At 42.5% G+C, this 22,249-nt stretch overlaps 1 protein-coding gene across 6 annotated transcripts in view; it reads right to left on the bottom strand.

Moving 5' to 3' along the window:
* Positions 1-2,394: 2,394 nt before the first annotated feature.
* LOC135526301 (nuclear factor NF-kappa-B p105 subunit-like) overlaps positions 2,395-22,249 on the bottom strand; it is a 38,042-nt gene continuing 18,187 nt past the window's right edge. For 5 of the 6 annotated variants that reach the window (XM_064954556.1, XM_064954558.1, XM_064954553.1 and 2 more), the window contains 19 exons: positions 18,935-19,083; positions 16,464-16,627; positions 16,151-16,309; positions 13,237-13,341; positions 9,055-9,146; positions 8,824-8,962; positions 8,500-8,643; positions 8,188-8,286; positions 7,939-8,109; positions 7,656-7,797; positions 7,333-7,447; positions 7,027-7,228; positions 6,772-6,941; positions 5,382-5,484; positions 5,109-5,242; positions 4,782-4,851; positions 4,488-4,654; positions 4,024-4,162; positions 2,395-3,882 (listed from right to left, as the gene is read on the bottom strand). In XM_064954556.1, the coding sequence (XP_064810628.1) occupies positions 3,803-3,882; positions 4,024-4,162; positions 4,488-4,654; positions 4,782-4,851; positions 5,109-5,242; positions 5,382-5,484; positions 6,772-6,941; positions 7,027-7,228; positions 7,333-7,447; positions 7,656-7,797; positions 7,939-8,109; positions 8,188-8,286; positions 8,500-8,643; positions 8,824-8,962; positions 9,055-9,146; positions 13,237-13,341; positions 16,151-16,309; positions 16,464-16,627; positions 18,935-19,083 (2,544 nt within the window). In that variant the 3' untranslated portion in view covers positions 2,395-3,802. The remainder of the gene's footprint in view (positions 3,883-4,023; positions 4,163-4,487; positions 4,655-4,781; positions 4,852-5,108; positions 5,243-5,381; positions 5,485-6,771; positions 6,942-7,026; positions 7,229-7,332; positions 7,448-7,655; positions 7,798-7,938; positions 8,110-8,187; positions 8,287-8,499; positions 8,644-8,823; positions 8,963-9,054; positions 9,147-13,236; positions 13,342-16,150; positions 16,310-16,463; positions 16,628-18,934; positions 19,084-22,249) is intronic. The other variant, XM_064954554.1, reaches the window with a different exon arrangement.

The raw sequence follows: 22,249 nt of genomic DNA on the forward strand, positions 1-22,249 counted from the left end.
AGCAACTTAGATACCCGATTATACTGAATACAAATATAACCTTCATGTAAATTGTTGGTTCCATATTTCCCAGGAATGTTCCATATGTACCAAAATCATATCTCTTAAATTTTGTACACATTTAACATCCCTGTTAGTGAGCGTTTCTCCTTTGCCAAGACAATCCATCCACCTGACAGGTGTGGCATATTAAGAAACTGACTAAACAGCATGATCATTACACAGGTGCACCTTGTGCCAGGGACAAAATGCCGCTGAAATGTGCAGTTTTGTCATACAACGCAATGCCACAAAGTCTCACGTTTTGAAGGAGCATGCAATTGGCATGCTGACTGCAGAGAATGTCCACTTCTCTACCATAAGCTGCCTCCAATGTCATTTTAGAGAATTTGGCAGTACGTCCAACAGACTTCACAACCGCATAAGTAACCACGCCAGGACCTTCATGTCCAGATGGAGGGGATGCCAAACAGTAATTCTGTCTAATTTTGTGGGGAAAATCCTGATTGGGTGGGCCTATGTCCTCCCAGGCCCACCCATGGCTGCGGCCTGTGAAATCCATAGATTAGGGCCTAATGAATTTGTTTAAATTGACTTTCCTTGACTGAAACTGCAAAATCTTACTTGTTGCAGGTTTATTTTTCTGTATAAAATATTGTCCTAGTATACAGTGTACAGTTGTGGCCAAAAGTTGAGAATGACACATTAATTTCCACAAAGTTTGCTGCTTCAGTGTCTAGATATTTTTGTCAGATATTAGTATGAAATACTGAAGTATAATTACAAGCATTTCATAAGTGTCAAAGGATTTTATTGACAATTACATGAAGTTGATGCAAAGAGTCAATATGTGCAGTATTAACCCTTCTTATGCAAGACCTCTGCAATCTGCCCTGGCATGCTGTCAATTAACTTCTGGGCCACATCCTGACTGATGGCAGCCCAGTCTTGCATAATCAATGCTTGGAGTTTGTCAGAATTTGTTGGTTTTTCTTTGTCCACCCGCCTCTTGAGGATTGACCACACATTCTCAATGGGATTAAGGTCTGGGGAGTTTCCTGGCCCTGGACCCAAAATATTGTTTTGTTTCCCCAAGCCACTTTGTTATCATTTTTGCCTTATGGCAAGGTGCTCCATCATGCTGGAAAAGGTATTGTTCTTCACCAAACTGTTCCTGGATGGTTGTGAGAAGTTGCTCTCTTGTACAATCACTGTACCTTTTGCAGAATATCAGTCTGTCCCTGCTGTTTTTTCTGGCGAGAAGTGGCTTCTTTGCTGCACTTCTTGACACCAGGCTATCCTCCAAAAGTATTTGCCTCACTGTGCATGCAGATGCAGTCACACCTGCCTGCTGCCATTCCTGAGCAAGCTCTGTACTGGTGGTGCCCAGATCGCGCAGCTGAATCAACTTTAGGAGACGGTCCTGGCACTTGCTGGACTTTCTTGGGCACCCTGAAGCCTTCTTCACAACAATTGAACCCGCTCTCCTTGAAGTATTTGATGATCCGATAAATGGTCGATTTAGGTGCAATATCCTTGCCTGTGAAGCCATTTTTGTGCCAAACAACGATGACGGCACATGTTTCCCTGCATGTAACCATGGTTGACAGAGGAAGAACAATGATTACAAGCACAACCCTCATTTTGAAGCTTCCAGTCTGTTATTCAAACTCAATCAGCATGACAGAGTGATCTCCAGCCTTGTCCTCGTCAACACTCACACTTGTGTTAACGAATCACTGACATGTCAGCTGGTCCTTTTGTGGCAGGGCTGAAATGCAGTGGAATTTTTTTTTTTTTTGGGGGGGGGGGGGTACAGTTCTTTTGCATAGCAGAGGGACTTTGCAATTCATTTGATCACTCTTCATAACAGTCTGGAGTATATGCAAATTGCCATCGTACAAACTGAGGCAGCAGACAATTAATATTTGTATCATTCTCAAAACTTTTGGCCACGACTGAAAACAGTTTTTTCTTTCTCTATAAATAGCCTCAATGTCTTACATTTGGTTTTCTTGGAAAGCTTTGAATGCTACTATGATGCAATATTAGTACTTGTTGCATATTCAACTTGTCTAAAAAGCCCCATGAACAGATTTGAGCCAGGCTGTGGATTAACTGCATTGTTTGAATGGAATGTTAGAAGTGAATATGAAAAATATATGGTATCATTCCTCAAACTGTGGCTAGCTATCAGAACATAGTGGAGATAAACTCTTAAAATGCATATCTTATCACAGCACTGGCTGACATAAGATTAATGTCCATTCTAGTATTTTAATTCCATGGTCAGATACTTGCCATCTTCCCCCAACTTGTTGTGCAAGTGCGTGAATATGTACGGGCCTTTGTCCACCACTAAGAAGCTGCTAGAATATGGGGGAAAGACATGCACACAATTAACAATTTTATTAAAAAAGTATTACAATAGAACCCATTAAAAAGCAAACCTTTGACTATACAAAAGTTTCACAGGGTACAGGTATAAATATTGAAGCTCCACACAAAGTGAAGCGGTGCTTGCCTATTAAACCTTTGGTTTAGGATTGATCTCAAAATGCCAGTGTTGTCAGGAAAATGTTGGAACAGCTTCAAACTTGGTTGAAACAAATCTTTCAATGTCCATCTGATGTCGAGGGTTTATGAATACCAAATGACTCAATGAATACTTAATTGCAAAATGGGAAAGAACAATGAAGAAAATAAAGCACCACTCATTCTCCAACATGTCTTCACCGTGGTCTTGAAGCAGAACTTGATAACCTGACTATGAACGTTTGATAAAACAATTCAAACTTAAATCAAGTGCATTGATAACAAAAGTAAATATTACTATAAACAAATGGCTTTCAAAAGTGAGTTTAGACCCTACTTCATACAGATGTCAAGGGGTACGATGAAAAGCTTGTCTACACAGGAATGAACTCAAGGCTATTCAAAAGTGGTTTGTGTACTGTAGTCAAGGCTGAGGATTGTGCTTTAACAGGCTTCATGATTATTACAATAAACCATTATCATACGTACAAATCACTGGTAGCACCACTTCCATAGGAAATTTAATTGGACTTTGTTGTACATGATACAAGAGCATGTATTAGTGGTTGCTTGGTTTCAATACAAACCACTCAACAGTAACCATTCTATCCATGTGATATTATGGGGTCCACTTTATGAGGGGGATATATAACGGGCTATCTATCCTTTTGGCAACTACTGCTGTATATAGAGGCAATTTTCATTTAATATCATTTATCAGACACTTTTTTTCCAAAGTGGCTTACGCCTTGTAAATCAGGGGGTGTTGGAACTTAATTATATCGGGCTTTGCCAAGGTCCAGAGTGCCACACTCAAAATTGGTTATTTGAATCGGCTGCATTTTTGACCGCCATGCTCCAAATGAACTGTAGTGTGGGGAGAACATTTCTGATCATATGATTTTTAATCTAATAATCTCTTAAAATTAAAAATGATTAAAAAAGCATTTTCCACATTTATAACAAGCCTCTGAGTTTTCCCCTGAATAAAACACATTCATGATGTTAATTCAAACAAGATTCAAATAGATTACATTCAGGTTTCCTAAAATGTCATTATGCAAACATAACATGCATACTATGTTTACGTATACAAAGCCACTTTCAAAACATTAAAAGTAAGGATATTTAGCATGATGTGTGAGGAGACGAGCTTGCTAGTGTCCCTTTCAGAGAGAAATTGTCTGTAGCCTGCTTATAGGAAGTAGAAGCCTCATGAAATCCTGACAAGGTCAGGGCCCTGATGTGTGATTGACCAATCTGGCAGTCACGCTGTGGAGAGCTCCACCCCACTGTCACACACGCCACTGTCCTCCTGTCCGTCCAGCTTCAGATCCTGGACACGTCCTGAGAGACAAGTGGGGGAGGGGGTTAAGGGCAGGTGACATATGCCAGATGATTCTATTTAAATCTTATAAGGTATGCTAGTATATATATATATATATATATAGTACATTGAGCTACTGGCTGAGTCCTTTTTGAGCTTACCTAAGAGCTCTGTGGTGCTTCGGGGAGCTAGAGGAGCCTGCTCCGTTTCACACAGTGCCCCCTGCAGTACTGTCAACGCGTTGGAGTTCTCCACCATCCTGAGTCCCTCCAAAAGGTCCATGACCATTCCCCCGGATACCTACAGACAGGGGCATAGAAGTGTTACTTATCTACAAACTATTGAGTCCAAATTATACGGAAGTGTTGAAAAAAAAAAAGTCCCCAAGTTTCAATGAGAACATACGAATTCATTTTCTGTGCTGACTTGAATTCAAGGTGGGAGAAATCTGAGTAAAAAAGAAGAAGCTATCAATGTGAAATGTATAATCTTACAATGCCTATGTTTCCCCCTCATGTCTTTGTCTGAATGTAGATTAATGTGTCCTGGCACAACAACAGAGAAAAGGAGGAGTAAGTTTTCAGAGAAACATCGGCTTTCTTAGGTTGGGATAGTGTGTGTGTACCTCGTAGCTGTCCAGCAGTGTGCTGGCGGGGGAGGGGCTGAGTCTGAAGGCGCTGTTGAGGATGCCCAGCCCCAGCGTGTTTGCCAGGCTCTCCCAGCTCCCCCCCTGGCACTCAAGGGCCTGGCATAATGCCCGCTTTGTGTCTGAGCCCAGGCTCCGCATGTCGCCTACAGAAACATGACACCGTTAGCTGTACTCCACAGTGGACAAGAACCAAGATGAGACAGCAGTATATCCCTATGGCTTAGAGATTACAATGAAGGGGGTTGTTTAAACTGAAGTGCAGGAGCTAACCTTGAGGGGGGATGAAGACTGGGATGGTGGCCCGTGGCTTGTACTCTTTGCCATTCAGAATTTCCAACACCTAGAAGTACAAGGAAGAGAGAGAATATTTAGCGAACATTCAAATAGATAAAAAGGAAATGTTCTTTCAGCTCGTGAATTCACGTGTCAGTAGTTTCGTCGTCATAAAATGACATGCATGTTATCTTTAGAGTAAAGGTGTGAGAAAGGACTGTAGCAATATTAATCAGTTGAGTGAGATACGTGCAAGACGATAGCAGAACATGGAGGAAAATTACTTCCAGAAAACACATCAAAGTGTGTGCATGTGAAACCCACCTCAGGAGTGGCAGCCATGTTAAGAGGAGTCATCCCTGGGATGTAGCCTTCATCCTGCTCCTCTTCCTCATCCACACAGCAGTCATCCTCTCTGAAGAACAGGGGCTCAAAGTTTTCTTTGTGAGGATTGGCACCTAGACATGAAAAGATTGATCAAGTCATGTCTGCCTTTGAGCTTGAACTATATTACCAAAGAGCAGTTACAGAGAAAACAAAGACAGCAAACTAAGCCATTTTCACAAAAGGGGACAGTTTGAAGAAACTCAGTCATACCTGCAGCCATGAGGAGAGCGGTCAGTTTGACAGAGCCCCGGCCTGCTGCTATGTGGAGAGGGCTGGAGCCGTTGTAGGTGCAGCAGTCCACATCAGCATTCCCCTGCGGAGGGAGAGAACACTGTCAACACACATCTTACACCCCAGTGGTGACCCGTCATTCTGACATGAGAAGTGCCCATCCATGAAGGCTCAAGGTCATTGGCCACAGATAAAATGATGTCAAATCATGTTATATGTACAGTGGCTCTGATTGGACTGATCATGTCAACATCATACTTTCAAGAGCTTAGCTAGTAGTCATCATGAATCAAGTTGACAATCTACTGGCAAATCCTTTTCAATCCTTGTCACGTGACGATAAATAATGAAGAGAAATTCTAGATAGAACGTATCGGTGCTCATTGGCCATTGCACATAAACATTACACAACAAGTTGGAAATCGCAAATTCAACAGTGAGTGGTTTGGAAGGTGAGTCCAAATATGTATTGTATGCTGCCGCATAAACTATGTAATATGCCAGGGAGATATGGTTACTGTAGCTAAGAAAGTAATCATCTATACCTCCATGTGACTCACGCTAATAATTTGGTCCCTTTTCCCCTCTTAATTAGCCTATAGCCTGTTTTAGAGAAATGTAATCATTGAATATTGTAAGAGCTTTCTTTGCTTATATGCTCACGTTATCTATCCTACGGTTCTGACTTGGTGTACAGGGAGAATACTGTAAGAACGGCTCATGTCCTGAATTCTGTTGCTGTACATTTCTAAAGTGCTGAACAAATAGTTATATCGACTACTTGCTCTTTAAAGTCTTAATCAAAATTTCGCATTGCCTCTTATCCGCTTGTCGTCCTCTTATGCCATAGTTTGTACATCTCAATTGTCAGTAGAAACTACATTCGTTTAAACAAGTCAGCCATATCAGCTATGTTTTTAAAAAAGACATGTAAATGAGGCTGAATGAACAGTTTCACTGCCAGACAAGGCTCCGCTGATAACCAGGTGTAGCAGTGGTAAGGTGTCAGGACAGTTTTATGTAGGCACTAACAGTTTGTGGGAACCGTTTGACACCGTTATAGTGCAATTAATGTATTGTTTAGTGTAGTGTCTTTGCTGGCATGCGTAATTATTATTTTTAAATTTAGTTTGCCCCACCAAGATGTGCATGCTAAAATCGCCACTGCTTACACCCATCCACCGTCACAAGGAAAGGGCTACATGAGTTGTGCTAGTTTGTTACGTTCTAGTTTCACCTTACTTAATACACTATAGCTCTCCCTTCCAGGTATTGACCAGGCCCAACTCTGCTTAGCCTCAAGATGCCAGCCAGTAGAAAGATGCAGGGTGGTAGGTATGGAGGTAGACAAGGCTTCTACGGTACATACCTCCAGTAGCAGGCAGCCTGCCAGGGAGACGTTGTCCAGCTCAGTGGCCAAGTGGAGTGCCGTGCGGCCGCAGCTCCTCTCCTGGCCCTCCACATTGCCCCCGCTCACCAAGAGGTCCCTAAGGGAACATAGGCTATTGGCCAGCACAGCCAGGTGGAGGGAGCAAAATCCTGGAGAACAAAAGCACTGTCATGCTCTAGTTGACTCTTCACTTTCTACTATGCATGTGTCTGTGTGTATAGGAGTGTGTTGTACCTGCTGTGTTGGGGAGGTCCACTAGTTCCACCACCTCTCTGTGTCTTAGTAGAAATCCCACCATCCCTCCCTCCTTCTGCTGAGTGGCCAGGTGTAGAGCTGTGTTTCCATGGCGATCAGACAGAGTGACATCAGCCCCAGCCAATACGAGGGCCTCGGCCGCCTCCTTCTGCTGGGTTATCACCGCTAGGTGCAAAGGAGTCTGGGATAGAGGGACACAAATATAGGATATTACTGCCTGCTCTGTCACAGACGGACTAAGATCACCACAGAAACACAAGGCTTGTCAGTGTACGTGTTTGTTACCTGGTAGAGGTCATTCCTCATGTTGAGGACCTCCTCTCCAGGCAGGGCAGAGAGCACCTGGGCTAGACTCCTGACTGCGTCTGTCTGGCTGTGGATCACCCCTAGATGGAGACCACTGGAAAAACAGAGGACAAGTCCAGATTGGCATGTGCTACTGGAGAAACTATGCCATATCAGGGTTATATTTCCCATTGGCATCAATGCAAAGCTGAATGCTGATGGACACAAGATGGAAGCAAATCAATGCAGTTAAAAAAGTTAGACAAATGCAGTGAAAGTCGGAGTTATGATTAGGTCTGAAGTGATAGGTTGGGGGGACGTACGTGTCGCCGTTCTCGTCCTGAGCTGTCATGAGGTGGCGCTGTGGAGCCAGCAGGTAGCGGACGTCTCCAGTGACGGCGTAATGGAAGAGGGCTTCAGCCTGCCTCTCAGCCACATCCACCAGCCTAGCCTCCAGCATGCATTCTGGACACAAAACCACTGTCATTAACTACCCTGGCCTCCAACACAAACACACAGTCCTACACTGACAAGACAAGTAGTCTGTTTCCTTGTCCAGTGGCCCACTCTGGCTAATCACTATATTAATTTCCCTGTTGGCCACACCGCCAGTCCTGTCCCCTGGTCCTAGCTCCACACCAGCCCCTCTCTCCTCACTTGTCTCCCCAGCAGAGGCATCCTCCTCCGACTGGGCTCGGTCCGCCACCACTGCCCCAGAGGACGGGTCATCGCCCATGTCGCAGTCATCACCGCTGTCCTCCGCTCTGCCCTGTGTAGCTGTGTCGAGGGAACATGGTTGAGCTTCATTCCTATCTTGAACTTAAAATGGAATTGCAGACAGACAAACACGCTCACCATGTTTAATGCCCGCCCCGCCACCACTCATGCCAGGGGAAAAGCCAGCGCTATAGCCGGTGCCGTAGTTATTGTAGGTGGAATAGGCCTGGAAGTAACCTAAAAGATAAAACAAAGTTTTTATTTTTAAGTGGTTTCACATTTCCTTTTAGCCTAAATAGACAGTAAAGCTTTTGAACTTGTACTTCGTCTCGTGTGAAGAACTTTGAGAAATTTCCCATTTGAAGTTTACATGGCTTGTCTCGTTCATCTTAAAATCACATTCCTTTCATTGTAAAAATAACGACTCATCAGAAACATTTAGGGGTGTACCTCCTCCCCCTGAGCTGGGTCCTCCCCCTGTAGCGGAGCCTCCTCCCCCTGGTCCCCGGTACATGCCCCCTGCTCCACCTTGGCCGCTGTAGTCCTGGAAATTAGGCAGGGTCTTCTGTCTTTTCCTCTGCACCTCTTCCTTATCTGAGGATTAAGACCAGGGGCAAGATGAGCAGATTGACATGACAGTTGACAGAATAGTGGGTTATGTCCAATTTGAACCCTGTGCCATAAGAATGGCACAAACTATAGTGGGTTGGGATAGAGACCAGCATGCACAGGGGGTCTCCAGGACCAGGTATGGGGGTTTTCTGACCGGCTCACCTATGATCTGTGGGTGGTAGGTGAAAGGCTTGGGCTCGCTCTTCTCGTTGTCCGATTTACGCTTCAGCTGCACAAACACTGAGGTGGGCTTCTGGAGGTTCAGGTCTCTGTATTTGGGGGTCTTGAAAACAATGGCAAACTGTGGAAGGGAGTGGAGATTTTACCAGTGGTTAGGTTATAGTACTGTTACAGGGGAGGACATATAAACAGACTTTATTGTGTGTCACGGACCTGTCGATGGACATCAGTGGGGGAGAAGTCCCCAAAGGCCTCCCATGTCAGCCCTGTCTCGTCATCCTCATAGAAGCGCACCTGGATGTCATCTGTAATGACAGGGGAAAAGGTACACTGTCACAAACCCACTTTCAAACTAGGAGTAAAAGAACAAACTGGTGACGTGAAAGATATTGGAGGATAACAGATGACTAGAAAAAAAACGACTTATTTTCAAAAGCAACATGTTTGCGCATATAGCCTTCAAGGGTTGATGAGAATCTTTCACGTGTCATCGGTCATGGAACCACAAGAAAACGTCAATATCTTTCCACGATAACAAGGAAGTGGTGCCACCCACTACTGACCGTCCCACAACTACAGAAGTATTTGAATTTCCTATTGGAATGTTTTAGCTGCACCGTACATGTCCTTGACAAGAAAACTCAAGTCCTGGGAGAGCTGCTGGGTGCGCAGACCTTTGCTCCAACCCAACACTAATATTTAAAAGAATCGACTAAAATCGCAATCTTCAGTATGTTTTGTCTGAATGAAGTGTCTTAGAACTGGGCTGAAACAAAAGCCTGAAGGGCTGGAGTAGTATACCACTGATTGACTCTGCAAAGCATGATACAGCGAGTAGACACTCTTACTGACAGTTGTGGCTGCTTTGCGTGGTGCATTGTTGTCTCTACTTACTTGCCCTTTGTGCTGTTGTCTGTGCCCCACAATGTTTGTACCCTGTTTTGTGCTGCTACCATGTTGTGTTGCTACCATGCTGTGTTGCTACCATGCTGTGTTATCTTGTGTTGCTGCTATGCTATGTTGTCGTCTTAGGGCTCTCTTTATGTCGTGTTGTCTCTCTTGTCATGATGTGCGTTTGGTCCTATATTTTGAATCACATCCCTGTCCCCACAGGAGGCCTTTTGCCTTTTGGTAGGCTGTCATTGTAAATAATTTGTTCTTAACTGATTTGCCATGTTAAATAAAAAGGTAGAAATAGACTCGAGATGAGGCCCTTTGTTTGGAGGTCAAACAGCAGAGCACAAAAAAAGACGAACTGAGGTCCCAAAAGAGGATCTTGCATTGCAGGGTTGTTGTTGTGCAGATATCTTGGGGTGGTAAATCAGAGATTACCAGTTGATCTCTGTGATTCCTGCCCAGCGAGAATACGATCAAGGGAGGGTCTGAAAACACGATACCGTCAACGGATCTTAGAATGTGCCAATGTTTGTGATTCCCTTAATTTGTTCAGCGCACTTTGAATAGCGGGTAGTTAGAACGCAAGAATGCTTATTTTTGCGAGACTGACCTTGAAAAAGGTCATATCTCGTTTTGCTTTGAATTTTCTCAATGTCAGCATTAATCTGACCATTTTTGTAGCCCCTCTCCATGAATTTTCTTTCTGTCGAAATCGAAGTGTTTTTTGCTAATTCTTTTGATTCGACAGAATTGGCTGTAGGGCAAACTATTTTTCAAGGCAAGTGGGTGACAACTATCGGCCCACAACAAACTTTTACGATCAGTAGGTTTCCTGTATAGAGCAGTGTATAGAACATTATCTTCGCATGATGTATTGTCTCCTCTACCTGCAGTTGAAGTCAAAAGTTCACATACACCGTAGCCAAATACATTTAAACTCCGTTTTTCACAATTCCTGACATTTAATCCTAGTAACGATTCCCTGTCTTAGGTCAGTTAGGATCACCACGTTATTTTAAAAATGTGAAATGTCAGAATAATAGTAGAGAGAATGATTTCATTCATCTTTTATTTCTTACATCACATTCCCAGTGGGTCGGAAGTTTACATACACTCAATTAGTATTTGGTAGCATTGCCTTAAAATTGTTTAACTTGGGTCAAATGTTTCGGGTAGCCTTCTCCAAGCTTCCCACAATAAGTTGGGTGAATTTTGGCCCATTCCTCCTGACAGAGCTGGTGTAACTGAGTCAGGTTTGTAGGCCTCCTTGCTCGCACATGCTTTTTCAGTTCTGCCAACAAATTGTCTGTGGGATTGAGGTCAGGGCTTTGTGATGGCCACTCCAATACCTTGACTTTGTTGTCCTTAAGTCATTTTTCCACAACTTTGGAAGTATGCTTGGGGTCAAGCATCCATTTGGAAGACCCATTTGCGACCAAGCTTTAACTTCCTGACTGATGTCTTGAGATGTTGCGTCAATATATCCACATACTTTTCCATCCTCATGATGCCATCTATTTTGTGAAGTGCACCAGTCCCTCGTGCAGCAAAGCACCCCCACAACATGATGCTGCCACCCCCATGCTTCACGGTTGGGATGGTGTTCTTCAGCTTGCAAGCATCCCCCTTTTTCCTCCAAACATAACGATGGTCATTATGACCAAACAGTTATATTTTTGTTTCATCAAACCAGAGGACATTTCTCCAAAAAGTACGATATTTGTCCCCATGTGCATTTGCAAACCGTAGCCTGGATTTTTTATGGTGGTTTTGGAACAGTGGCTTCTTCCTTGCTGAGTGGCCTTTCAGGTTATGTCGATATAGGACTTTTTTTTTTACTGTGGATATAGATACTTTTGTACTTGTTTCCTCCAGCATCTTCACAAGGTCTTTTGCTGTTGTTCTGGGATTGAATTACACTTTTCGCACCAAAGTACGTTAATCTCTAGGAGACAGAATGCCTCTCCTTCCAGAGCGGTATGACGGCTGCGTGGTCCGATGGTGTTTATACTTGCTTACTATTGTTTGTACAGATGAATGTGGGACCTTCAGGCCTTTCAGGTTATGTCGATAGAGGACTCGTTTTACTGTGGATATAGATACCAGACTTGGAGGTCTACATCTTTTTTTCCTGAGGTCTTGGCTGATTTCTTCTGATTTTCCCATGATGTCAAGCAAAAAGGCACTGAGTTTGAAGGTAGGCCTTGAAATACATCCACAGGTACACCTCCAATTGACTCAAATTATGTCAATAGCCTATCAGAAGCTTCTAAAGCCATGACATCATTTTCTGGAATTTTCCAAGCTGTTTAAAGGCATAGTCAATTTAGTGTATGTAAACTTCTAACCCACTGGAATTGTGATACAGTGAATTATAAGTGAAATAATCTGTCTGTAAACAATTGTTGGAAAAATGTATTGTGTCATGCACAAAGTAGATGTCCTAACCGACTTGCCAAAACTATAGTTTGTTAACAAGAAATTTGTGGAGTGGTTGAAAAACGAGTTTTAATGACTCCAACCTAAGTGTATGTAAACTTCCGACTTCAACTGTACTTGCCCTTTGTGCTGTTGTCTGTGCCCAATAATGTTTGTACTATGTTTTGTGCTGCTACCATGCTGTGTTTTCATGTGTTGCTGCCATGCTATGTTGTTGTCTTAGGCCTCTCTTTATATAGTGTTGTGGTGTCTCTCTTGTCGTGATGTGTATTTTATCCCAGCCCCCGTCCTCACAGGAGGCCTTTTGGTAGGCTGTCATTTTAAATAATAATTTGTTCTGACTTGCCTTGTTAAATAAAGGTTAAATAAAATAAATAAATAAAAAGGTAGAAAGACACTTGAGATTAGGCCTTTTGTTTGGTGGTCAAACAGCAGAGCCCAAAAAAGACTTGAACTTCTGTCCCAAGAGAGGATCTTGCATTGCAGGTTTCTTGACATTTTGCCAACAGGCCAATACGGCTAAAACAAAAAAGGTAAATAGAGGACAATACACCGCTATAAACCTCTTCCTGGAAAAACAGGCGGGGGACCTCCTTCTTGAACAGTCTGACGATGTCACACAGAACTAAGAGCCGGAGTGATAATGCTTCAGACTGCATGCTGACTACGTGTTGTTCCAGACTACGTGTTGCTCCAGACTACGTGTTGCTCCAGACTACGTGTTGACTACAAGTTGCTTCAGACTACGTGTTGCTCCAGACTACGTGTTGACTACATGTTGCTCCAGACTACGTGTTGACTACATGTTGCTCCAGACTACGTGTTGCTTCAGACTACGTGTTGCTCCAGACTACGTGTTGCTCCAGACTACGTGTTGACTACGTGTTGCTCCAGACTACGTGTTGCTCCAGACTACGTGTTGCTCCAGACTACGTGTTGCTCCAGACTACGTGTTGCTCCAGACTACATGTTGCTCCAGACTACGTTATCTTCATGATAATGGTGATAAATCACACTCGGGATCATAGATGACAAATCCATTCCAGTCACATACTGTACCTTTCTGGACCTTGTCACAGAGCAGGTAGACCTCTTCTCCTCCTGTCACACAGCCAGCTGTGCGGTCCATCCGCACAATCTTCAGGTTGGATGCATTAGGAGCTTCTACAAACAGAATAAGGGAACTCAGATCTTCTGTTTAGTGCAGGCAGAATACCGTTACTTCTCATTTATTGACAGCTAATAGGTACAGTTCCTTCAAAAAGTATTCAAACACCTTAACATTTTGTTTTATGACAGGCTGAATTCAAAATGGTTTAAAAAATAATAATCTCACCCATCTACACACAATACCCCATAACGAACAAGTTGAAAACGTGTTTTTTTTTGTTTTATTTAAAAATGTTTGGTTTTCACACCCGCGGCGATTACAGCTGTGAGTCTCTAACAGCTTTCTACACCTGGATTGTGCAACATTTACCCATTACTATTTTCAAAATTGGTTGTTGATCATTGATAGAAAACCATTTTCAGGTCTTGCCATAGATTTTCAAGCAGATCTTAGTCAAAACTGTAACTCGGACACTCAGGAACATGTCTTCTTGGTAAGCAACTCCAGTGTACATTTGGCCTTGTGTTTAAGGCTATTGTCCTGCTGAAGGGTGAATTAATCTGTCAGTGTATGGTGGAAAGCAGACTGAACCCGGTTTTCCTCTAGGATTTTGCCTGTGCTTAGCGTCACTCCATAAAAGATTTTTATCCTAAAAATCTTCCCAGTCCTTAATGTTTAAAAGCATACCCATAACATGATGCAGCCACCACTATGCTTGAACATATGGAGAGTGGTACTCAGTAATGTGTTGTATTGGATTTGCCCCAAACATAACACTTTGTATTCAGAACAAAAAGTTAATTGCTTTTCCACATTTTTGCAGTATTACTTTAGAGCCTTGTTGCAAACAGAATGAATATATTTATTCTGTACACGCTTCCTTCTTTTAACTCTGTCAATTAGGTTAGTATTGTGGAGTAACTACAATGTTGTTGCTCCAGCCTCCATTTTCTCCTATCACAGCCATTAAACTCTAACTGTTTTCAAGTCACCATTGGCCTCATGATCCCGAAACAGTTTTCTTCCTCTCCAGCAACTGAGTTAGGAAGGACGCCTGTATCTTTGTAGTGATTGGGTATATTGATATAAGTGTAGTTAATAACTTCACCATGCTCAAAGGGATATTATTTTTCTTTTTTTGTATGTGTGAATTTTACCCCCCTTTTCTCCCCAATTTCGTGGCTTCAAATTGTTAGTAGCTACTATCTTGTCTCATCGCTACAACTCCCGTACGGGCTCGGGAGAGACGAAGGTCGAAAGTCATGCGTCCTCCGATACACAACCCAACCAAGCCGCACTGCTTCTTAACACAGCGTGCATCCAACCCGGAAGCCAGCCGCACCAATGTGTCAGAGGAAACACCGTGCACTTGGCAACTTTGGTTAGCGTGCACTGCGCCTGGCCCCCTACAGGAGTCGCTGGAGCGCGATGAGACAAGGATATCCCTACCGGCCAAACCCTCCCTAACCCGGATGACGCTAGGCCAATTGTGCGTCGCCTCACAGACCTCCCGGTCGCGGCCGGTTGTGACAGAGCCTGGGCGCGAACCCAGAGTCTCTGCTCTTAACCACTGCGCCACTCGTGAGGCCCTCAAAGGGATATTTAATGTCAGCTTAAAAAAAAAAAAAAAAAGTACCCATCTACCAATTCTCTGCGAGGCATTGGAAAACCTCCCTGGTCTTTTTGGTTGAATCTGTGTTTGAAATTCACTGCTCGACTGAGGGACCTTAAATATAAATTGCATGTGTGGGGTACATAGAGGAGGCAGTCATTCAAAAATCATGTTAAACACTATTATTGCACACAGAGTGGATCCATGCAAATGTTTACTCCTGAACTTATTTAGGTTTGCCATATCAAAGGGGTATAATACTTATTGACTCAAGACATTTCAGCTTTTCATTTGTAATAAATTTGTAAACGTTTCTAATAAACATTTTTCTCTTTGACATTATGGGATATTGTGTGTATGCCAGTGACAAAAATCAAATTGTAATTCATTTTAAATTCAGGCTGTAACAAACAAAATGTGGAAAAAGTTAAGAGGTGTGAATACTTTGAAGGCACTGAAACAAAAACACTTTTCTCTTTACTGTGCATGATTCATATTGGATTCCTTGTAAATCCTTGAAATTGCCATTGTTATCAAACTGGAACCACTATTTTATTTATTTCTCTTCAAAAATATTTTCTAATTTCAAAAAACCACAGAGACACCAAATGTGAAAAAAAAAGACTTGACACAAACTGTGTGGATGCTTTCACACAGTAAAGGGCAGGCATCAAAATGAAATTGAAAGCCTAGTTTCAGCCTGCGAGAGGAAGCCGAGTAAGAAACGTGACGTAGAGGAAGAACAGAGCTAGGAAAATGCAACCAGTGCACACTGATGTGGTTTTTACTTCAATACATCTTAAACTCAGTGACTTAATTACATGAATTCAGTATTGAGAGGCACAAGAATGGTTCTATTCATTTGTTCAAACAGTAGTTCCTTCCTGAGCTTCATTAAGCTGAGGCACTACTGGGTACTATGTAGCCTAATATGGTGTGTGTCTATGGTGAGGTGGGGGACCTTTGTCATAGATGGACTTCGTGAAGGGTAATGGAACATCCTTCACTGATAATGTAAAGAAGAAACAAAATGGTGGAGCACAGACAGTTCTTATTGGGTCATGGCTAAAGACTGTTTCAGCTAGCTAGCTAGAACCGTTGTCTTGCTGGGGTCACAGCACACTGGGAAAGACAGCACTAATGGCCTAATCTTTTTTTTCATAAATCATGCATTGATGTCAACGGGCACATTTTCACAAGAACTGTAGTTGATTTGGCGCTTAGTGACGAGGTGGCTGTTAGTGACTTACTGCTGTCGAAAATGGGGTCTGATATGACGGGGTCCAGTCTACGGGAGAAGCCCCCGTCGCTATCTGGGAGGAAGGCAGTGAACATGAGGCGCACCACGCTTAGGTCCATCTCTTTAGCCTGCTTGGTTGCTGCACTGCAGATCATGCTTCTCTGGTGATCTGAAGGCAGACACACACACACACACACACACACACGAAGGTTGAGTGTGAAGTTGGCGATGCGTATATATTCATATATATGCAAAACAACAAATATTCTTAGTGCTCTGCAGAAATACATTAATTCAATCAAATTGTCTTAAAGGTGACTGACCAGTGAGCTCCCGGGGGATGCGAACCTCTCCCTGGATGGCGTCTATCTCGGGGTGGATGACAATGCCACAGTTGTAGCCCACCCTGTAGGCCTCAGTCATGCGGTCCTCCAGTGTCTTAATCACATTCTTTTTGGTCACATGGAGGATGCCCAGGTTGGGGAAACTGTCACAAGGAATGTCTGATTTACATGTGGTACGTTTTTAAGAATTACTGCAAGATATAACACCATAAGGTCAATTCAAGTTAGATGGGGAAACCCTAAGTCAGAAATAACATCATTAAGGATGAAGGATCCACAATGGTCCTATAGGATGTCCAGACATTTCTGCAATGTTGTCAATAAGCAAACAGTTAAAGGTGTTAAACATACTCATTTACCGGTAAGCTAACTGGTTCTGTCGGTGGTGTGTGTTAGGGCTGTGAAGATCATGGAATTTTGGTTAATGGTTTGCAAAATTAAGGCAGGTAAATCTTCTGTCCTCTAGTGGGTCAATCTATAACGTGCAGTGGTCATGCCTCTGGGTTATGTACATAGACCTGACGTTTGCAAGCCTATTTGATCTCAAATTCGTTTTTATAATATTGATAATTCACTTTTGCTTATACAGTGCATTCGGGAAATACTCAGACCCCTTGACTTTTTCCACATTTTGTTACGTTACAGTCTTATTCTCAAATTGATTGTTCCCTCATCAATCTACACACAATATCCCCTAATGACAAAACAAAAACAAGTTTTTAGAAATGTTCGTACATTATTTTTAAACAAAAAAACAAATGACATTTACAAGTATTCGGACCCATTATTCAGTACATTGTTGAAGCACCTTTGGCAGGGATTACAGCCTCGAGTCTTCTTGGGTATGACACTACAAGCTTGGCACACCTGTATTTGGGGAGTTTATACCATTCTTCTCTGCAGATCCTCTCAAACTCTGTCAGGTTGGATGGGGAGCGTTGCTGAACAACTATTTTCAGGTCTCTCCAGAGATGTTAGATTGGGTTCAAGTCCGGGCTTTGGCTGGGCCACTCAAGGACATTCAGAGACTTATCCCGAAGCCACTCCTGCGTTGTCTTGGCTGTGTGCTTTGGGTCGTTGTCCTGTTGGAAGGTGAACCTTCGCCCCAGTCGGAGGTCCTGAGCGCTCTGGAGCAGGTTTTCATCAAGGATCACTCTGTACCTTTCTCCCTTCATCTTTCCCTCGATCCTGACTAGTCTCCCAGTCCCTGCCTCTGAAAAACATTCTCACAGCATGATGCGGTCACCACCATGCTTCACCGTAGGGATGGTGCCAGGTTTCCTCTAGATATGATGTTTGGCATTCAGGCCAAACAATTCAATCTTGGTTTCATCAGACCAGAGGATCTTGTTTCTCATGGTCTGAGAGTCCTTTAGGTGCCCTTTGGCAAACTCCAAGTGGGCTGTCATGTAACTTTTTCCTGGGGAATGGCTTCTGTCTGGCCATTCTACCATAAAGGCCTGATTGGTAGAGTGCTGCAGAGATGGTTGTCCTTCTGGAAGGTTTTCCCATCTCTGCAGAGAAACTCTTGAACTCTGTCAGAGTGACCATTGGGTTCTTGGTCACTTCCCTGAACAAGGTCCTTCTCCCCTGATTGCTCAGTTTGGCCGGGCGGCCAGCTCGAGGGAGAGCCTTGGTGGTTCCAATTTTCTTCCATTTAAGAATGACGGAGGCCACTGTGTTCTTAGGGACCTTCAATGCTGCAGACATTTTTTGATACCCTTCCCCAGATCTGTGCCTCGACACAATCCTGTCTCGGAGCTCTATGGACAATTCCTTTGACCTCGTTGCTTGGTTTTTGCTCTGACATGCACTGTCAACTGTGGGACCTTATATCGACAAAAATGTCAAATAACCTGTTAACTTTGTCATGATGGGTTATTGTGCGTAAATTGACGATTAAATGTATTTAAAATGTTATCAATTTTAGAATAAGGCTGTAACGAAATGTGGAAAAAGTCAAGGGGTCTGAATACTTTGCTGAATGCACTGAAAATGTCCACACTCACCAATAATGACATTGGATAGCTAAATTCAGCAGACAGAGTGGCGATTCAGGTCGGATTTTGGCATATTTTTACATCTTTACAAACCGGAGAATTATGTGCGCTGGAGCTGGCTACAGCAGCATCTAAGGGAGTGTGCATTTTGAAGAACAGGGTGTGCCAAGACAGAGTGTGTCGGGAGGAGGTGGAGACCGTTTGATATCTAGATGGATTAAGGTAGCAACACAATTGTTCATAATCATTCATTTACACTACTGCTATTGTGTCAAATATATCTACTATTGAAAATAAAGTTCATTTAAACTTTTTTTAGTGATCTATTAAACTGTATTTTATTTATGGTCTTCACCCATAAATGGTTGGTTACATGTTTATACAATTACCTTACCAGCCCTAGTGTGTGTTCATGCGCAACGCTAACTAGAGAGAGCGGTGGAGACACACCTGATGCTGGAGTCTTTGGGCTGTTGGTCTGTGATGCAGATGCCTTTGTCACACTGCTTGCCCACCAAACTGTGGGCATGGAGGTGGGCATCTTTAGAGTTGGTCACTAGCTGTACCACCACACGTGCCAACCCCTGGTAGTTACAGATCTGCAAAGACAACACCAATGTCCTTTTTAGAGGGAGACACTTTTTAGACAAGCTATTAGAACGATAGCCTAGTGTGCCAGACTGCTTACATAGTATGGTGGTGTTTAAAAAAAAAAAAAAAAAGAATCTTGTCAAATCTAAAATGTGCTCTCGGGTTTATTGGCTCTTGGCCTGTGTAGCTAGTTCAGTCATACCTTTACTGAGTGACAGTTAGGAGCTAGAGTGTTACTGTCACTTTGTGCTTTGTTTCTCATGTGGTTATTCAGACACTTTCTCTAGGGGGAAAATTAGTCACTTTTGCAACAACAACAACACACACATCATTCGAAACAGTTAAAAATCCCAGTCCAAATGGTAAACAATTTCTGAGTGATGAATTAACCAAATGAGGTTAGTCACACACTTTCTCTAGGGGGGAAGTGTGTCACTCATACATCAAAAAACACACACATAAACACACAGCATTCAAAACAGTGGAATATGCCAGTAAAAATGGTAAACAATTTCTGAGTGATGTATCAACCAAATGAATACATGAAAGAAATGCTGAATGAAAACAGTTTTACACATGGCTCAGATTTTGACAAAGGGTTATATGCTGACCACACCGCCTGTGTTGTATGGGAGAGCTTTGCAAAATAAATGTACACATACATCTTATTCAATCATTTCATCCAAACGTTACCAGGCGCTAACATAGAACATGGTTCTATTTTAGACACTTGAGGCGCTGTCAAGTCCCACCTCTCCCCACACACATACACGTGGGTGATTGACAGATGAACAAGGTCCATACTTCAGTAGGTTGCAGTAATGCACTTGAAAAAGTTGGTTGCCAACCGCCATAAAAAAAAATCCACAGAAGAAGACTGAACTAGGAGAGATTACTAGAAACTAACTAGGTTTCCCCTATGGATTAATTGTCAGAGTAGAGAACACACGTTTTGTGTGACTCAAAAATGGGTCAAAATTCTACAAAGATCCAGCAAAAAAAAAAAAAAAAGGACATGTCTATATCTCAGGACAAATTAGATAGCAACATCAGGATAGCTACATGTCCATGAATGTTTCATGTGTGTTTCAACCTTCACCCAAATATAGTTGATTCAGAGTTTGTTTTGAGAACATTCCTGGTCATCCCTACTGCCTCTGATCTGGCGGACTCACTAAACACAAATGCTTTGTTTGTAAATTACGTCTGAGTGTTGGAGTGTGCCCATGGCTATCCGTCAATAAAAAAATATATAAAAAAATTGAAATGGTTTATACTTCACTTTTCATACTTAAGTATATTTAAAACTAAATACTTTTAGTCTTTTACTCAAGTAATATTTCACTGGGTGACTTTCACTTTTACTTGAGTCATTTTCTATTACTTTTACTCAAGTATGACAATTGAGTACTTTTCCCACCACTGCTAAAACAGTTAGGGTAAGGCAATTAAAAAGGTAACTATGCCTACCTATGCCTATCAATCCAGTGGCCATTTGATTTGAACACTCCATCACAAGTGTGCTACAGAAACACAGCTAGCCAAAACAAAACCATCTGGCTGGTGCACATCTGAATTAAAAGGGTAACTTCACAAAAACAAATCAACATTTCTAATATTTTACCCATACCTAAAAGAATTGTCCCTTATGTTGCTTAAGAATAGTTGTGCAGTTAACAACTCCAATCTTGTTTTTCTATATAAAAAGTGTGATTTTGATAGTGAAAACTGGGGGAAAATCACAGTCCTCCTCTAAAATAAATTAATTTTCAAAATTGTTTTTCAAAAGTGGTGCGATCAAAACATGTTCTGGTGCCACCAACTAAAAATGTCAGTAGCACAAGTGCCACCAGTGGAAAACGTTAGTGTAGAACCCTGAGTTAGGGTAGGTTTCACAATCTCAGTCCTTCATGTAACCAGGGCTATTTTCAAACAGTGGTAAAATGTCAAGTTCTTCCACAACTTCAGCTAAAGATCCCATTCTTCTAAAACCCTTCACAGGAAACCCCTCAGCTTATCAGTCACCCATTCTTCACAGAGAAGAGAATGCACATTTCTCTTCAGTGAACAGATATGAATTGCATGCAGATGAATGACTTTCTATGACACACACACCAACGTCTCACAAAGTTCTGTTCGAACTAACAGGAAGCCAACATAGATCAAACAATAGTGTACACATGCTTGATCTGCCAAAGGCTGATACCACTCATTTAATGCCGTCACAATGATGCATCACATACAGTACCAGTCAAAAGTTTGGACACACCTACTCATTACATTGTTTTTCTTTATTTTTACTATTTTCTACATTGTAGAATAATAGTGAAGAAATCAAAACTATGAAATAACACATATGGAATCATATAGTAAACCATAAAATATTTAGATATTGCCTTTGACAGCTTTGCACTCTTGGCATTCTCTTAACCAGCTTCACCTGGAATGCTTTTCCAACAGTCTTGAAGGAGTTTCCACATATGCTGAGCACTTGTCTGCTTTTCCTTCATGCTGTGGTACAACTCATCCCAAACCATCTCAATTTGGTTGAGGTCAGGTGATTGTAGAGGCCAGGTCATTGAATGTAGCACTCCATCACTCTCCTTCTTGGTCAAATAGCCCTTACACAGCCTGGAGGTATGTTTTGGGTCATTTTCCTGTTGAAAAACAAATGACAGTCCCACTAAGAGCAAATCAGATGGCACGGTGTATCGCTGCAGAAGGCTGTGGTAGCCATGCTGGTTAAGTGTGCCTTGAATTGTAAATAAATCACTGACAGTGTCACCAGCAAAGCACTCCCACACCATCACACCTCCTCTTCCATGCTTCACGGTGGGAACCACACATTCAGAGATCATCCGTTCACCTACTCTGCGTCTCACAAAGGCAAACCAAAAATCGCAACTCATCAGACCAAATGACAGATTTTCACCGGTCTAATGTCCATTGCTTGTGTTTCTTGGCACAAGCAAGTCTCTTCTTATTATTGGTGTCCTTTAGTAGTGGTTTCTTTGCAGCAATTCGACCACGAAGGCCTGATTCACGCAGTCTCCTCTGGACAGTTGATGTTGAGATGTGTCTGTTACTTGAAATCCGAAGCATTTATTTGGGGTGCAATTTCTGAGTCTGGTAACTCTAATGAACTTATCCTCTGCAGCAGAGATAACTCTGGGT

Source organism: Oncorhynchus masou, chromosome 32, assembly GCF_036934945.1.
Source record: "Oncorhynchus masou masou isolate Uvic2021 chromosome 32, UVic_Omas_1.1, whole genome shotgun sequence".
Taxonomy (NCBI): domain Eukaryota; kingdom Metazoa; phylum Chordata; class Actinopteri; order Salmoniformes; family Salmonidae; genus Oncorhynchus; species Oncorhynchus masou.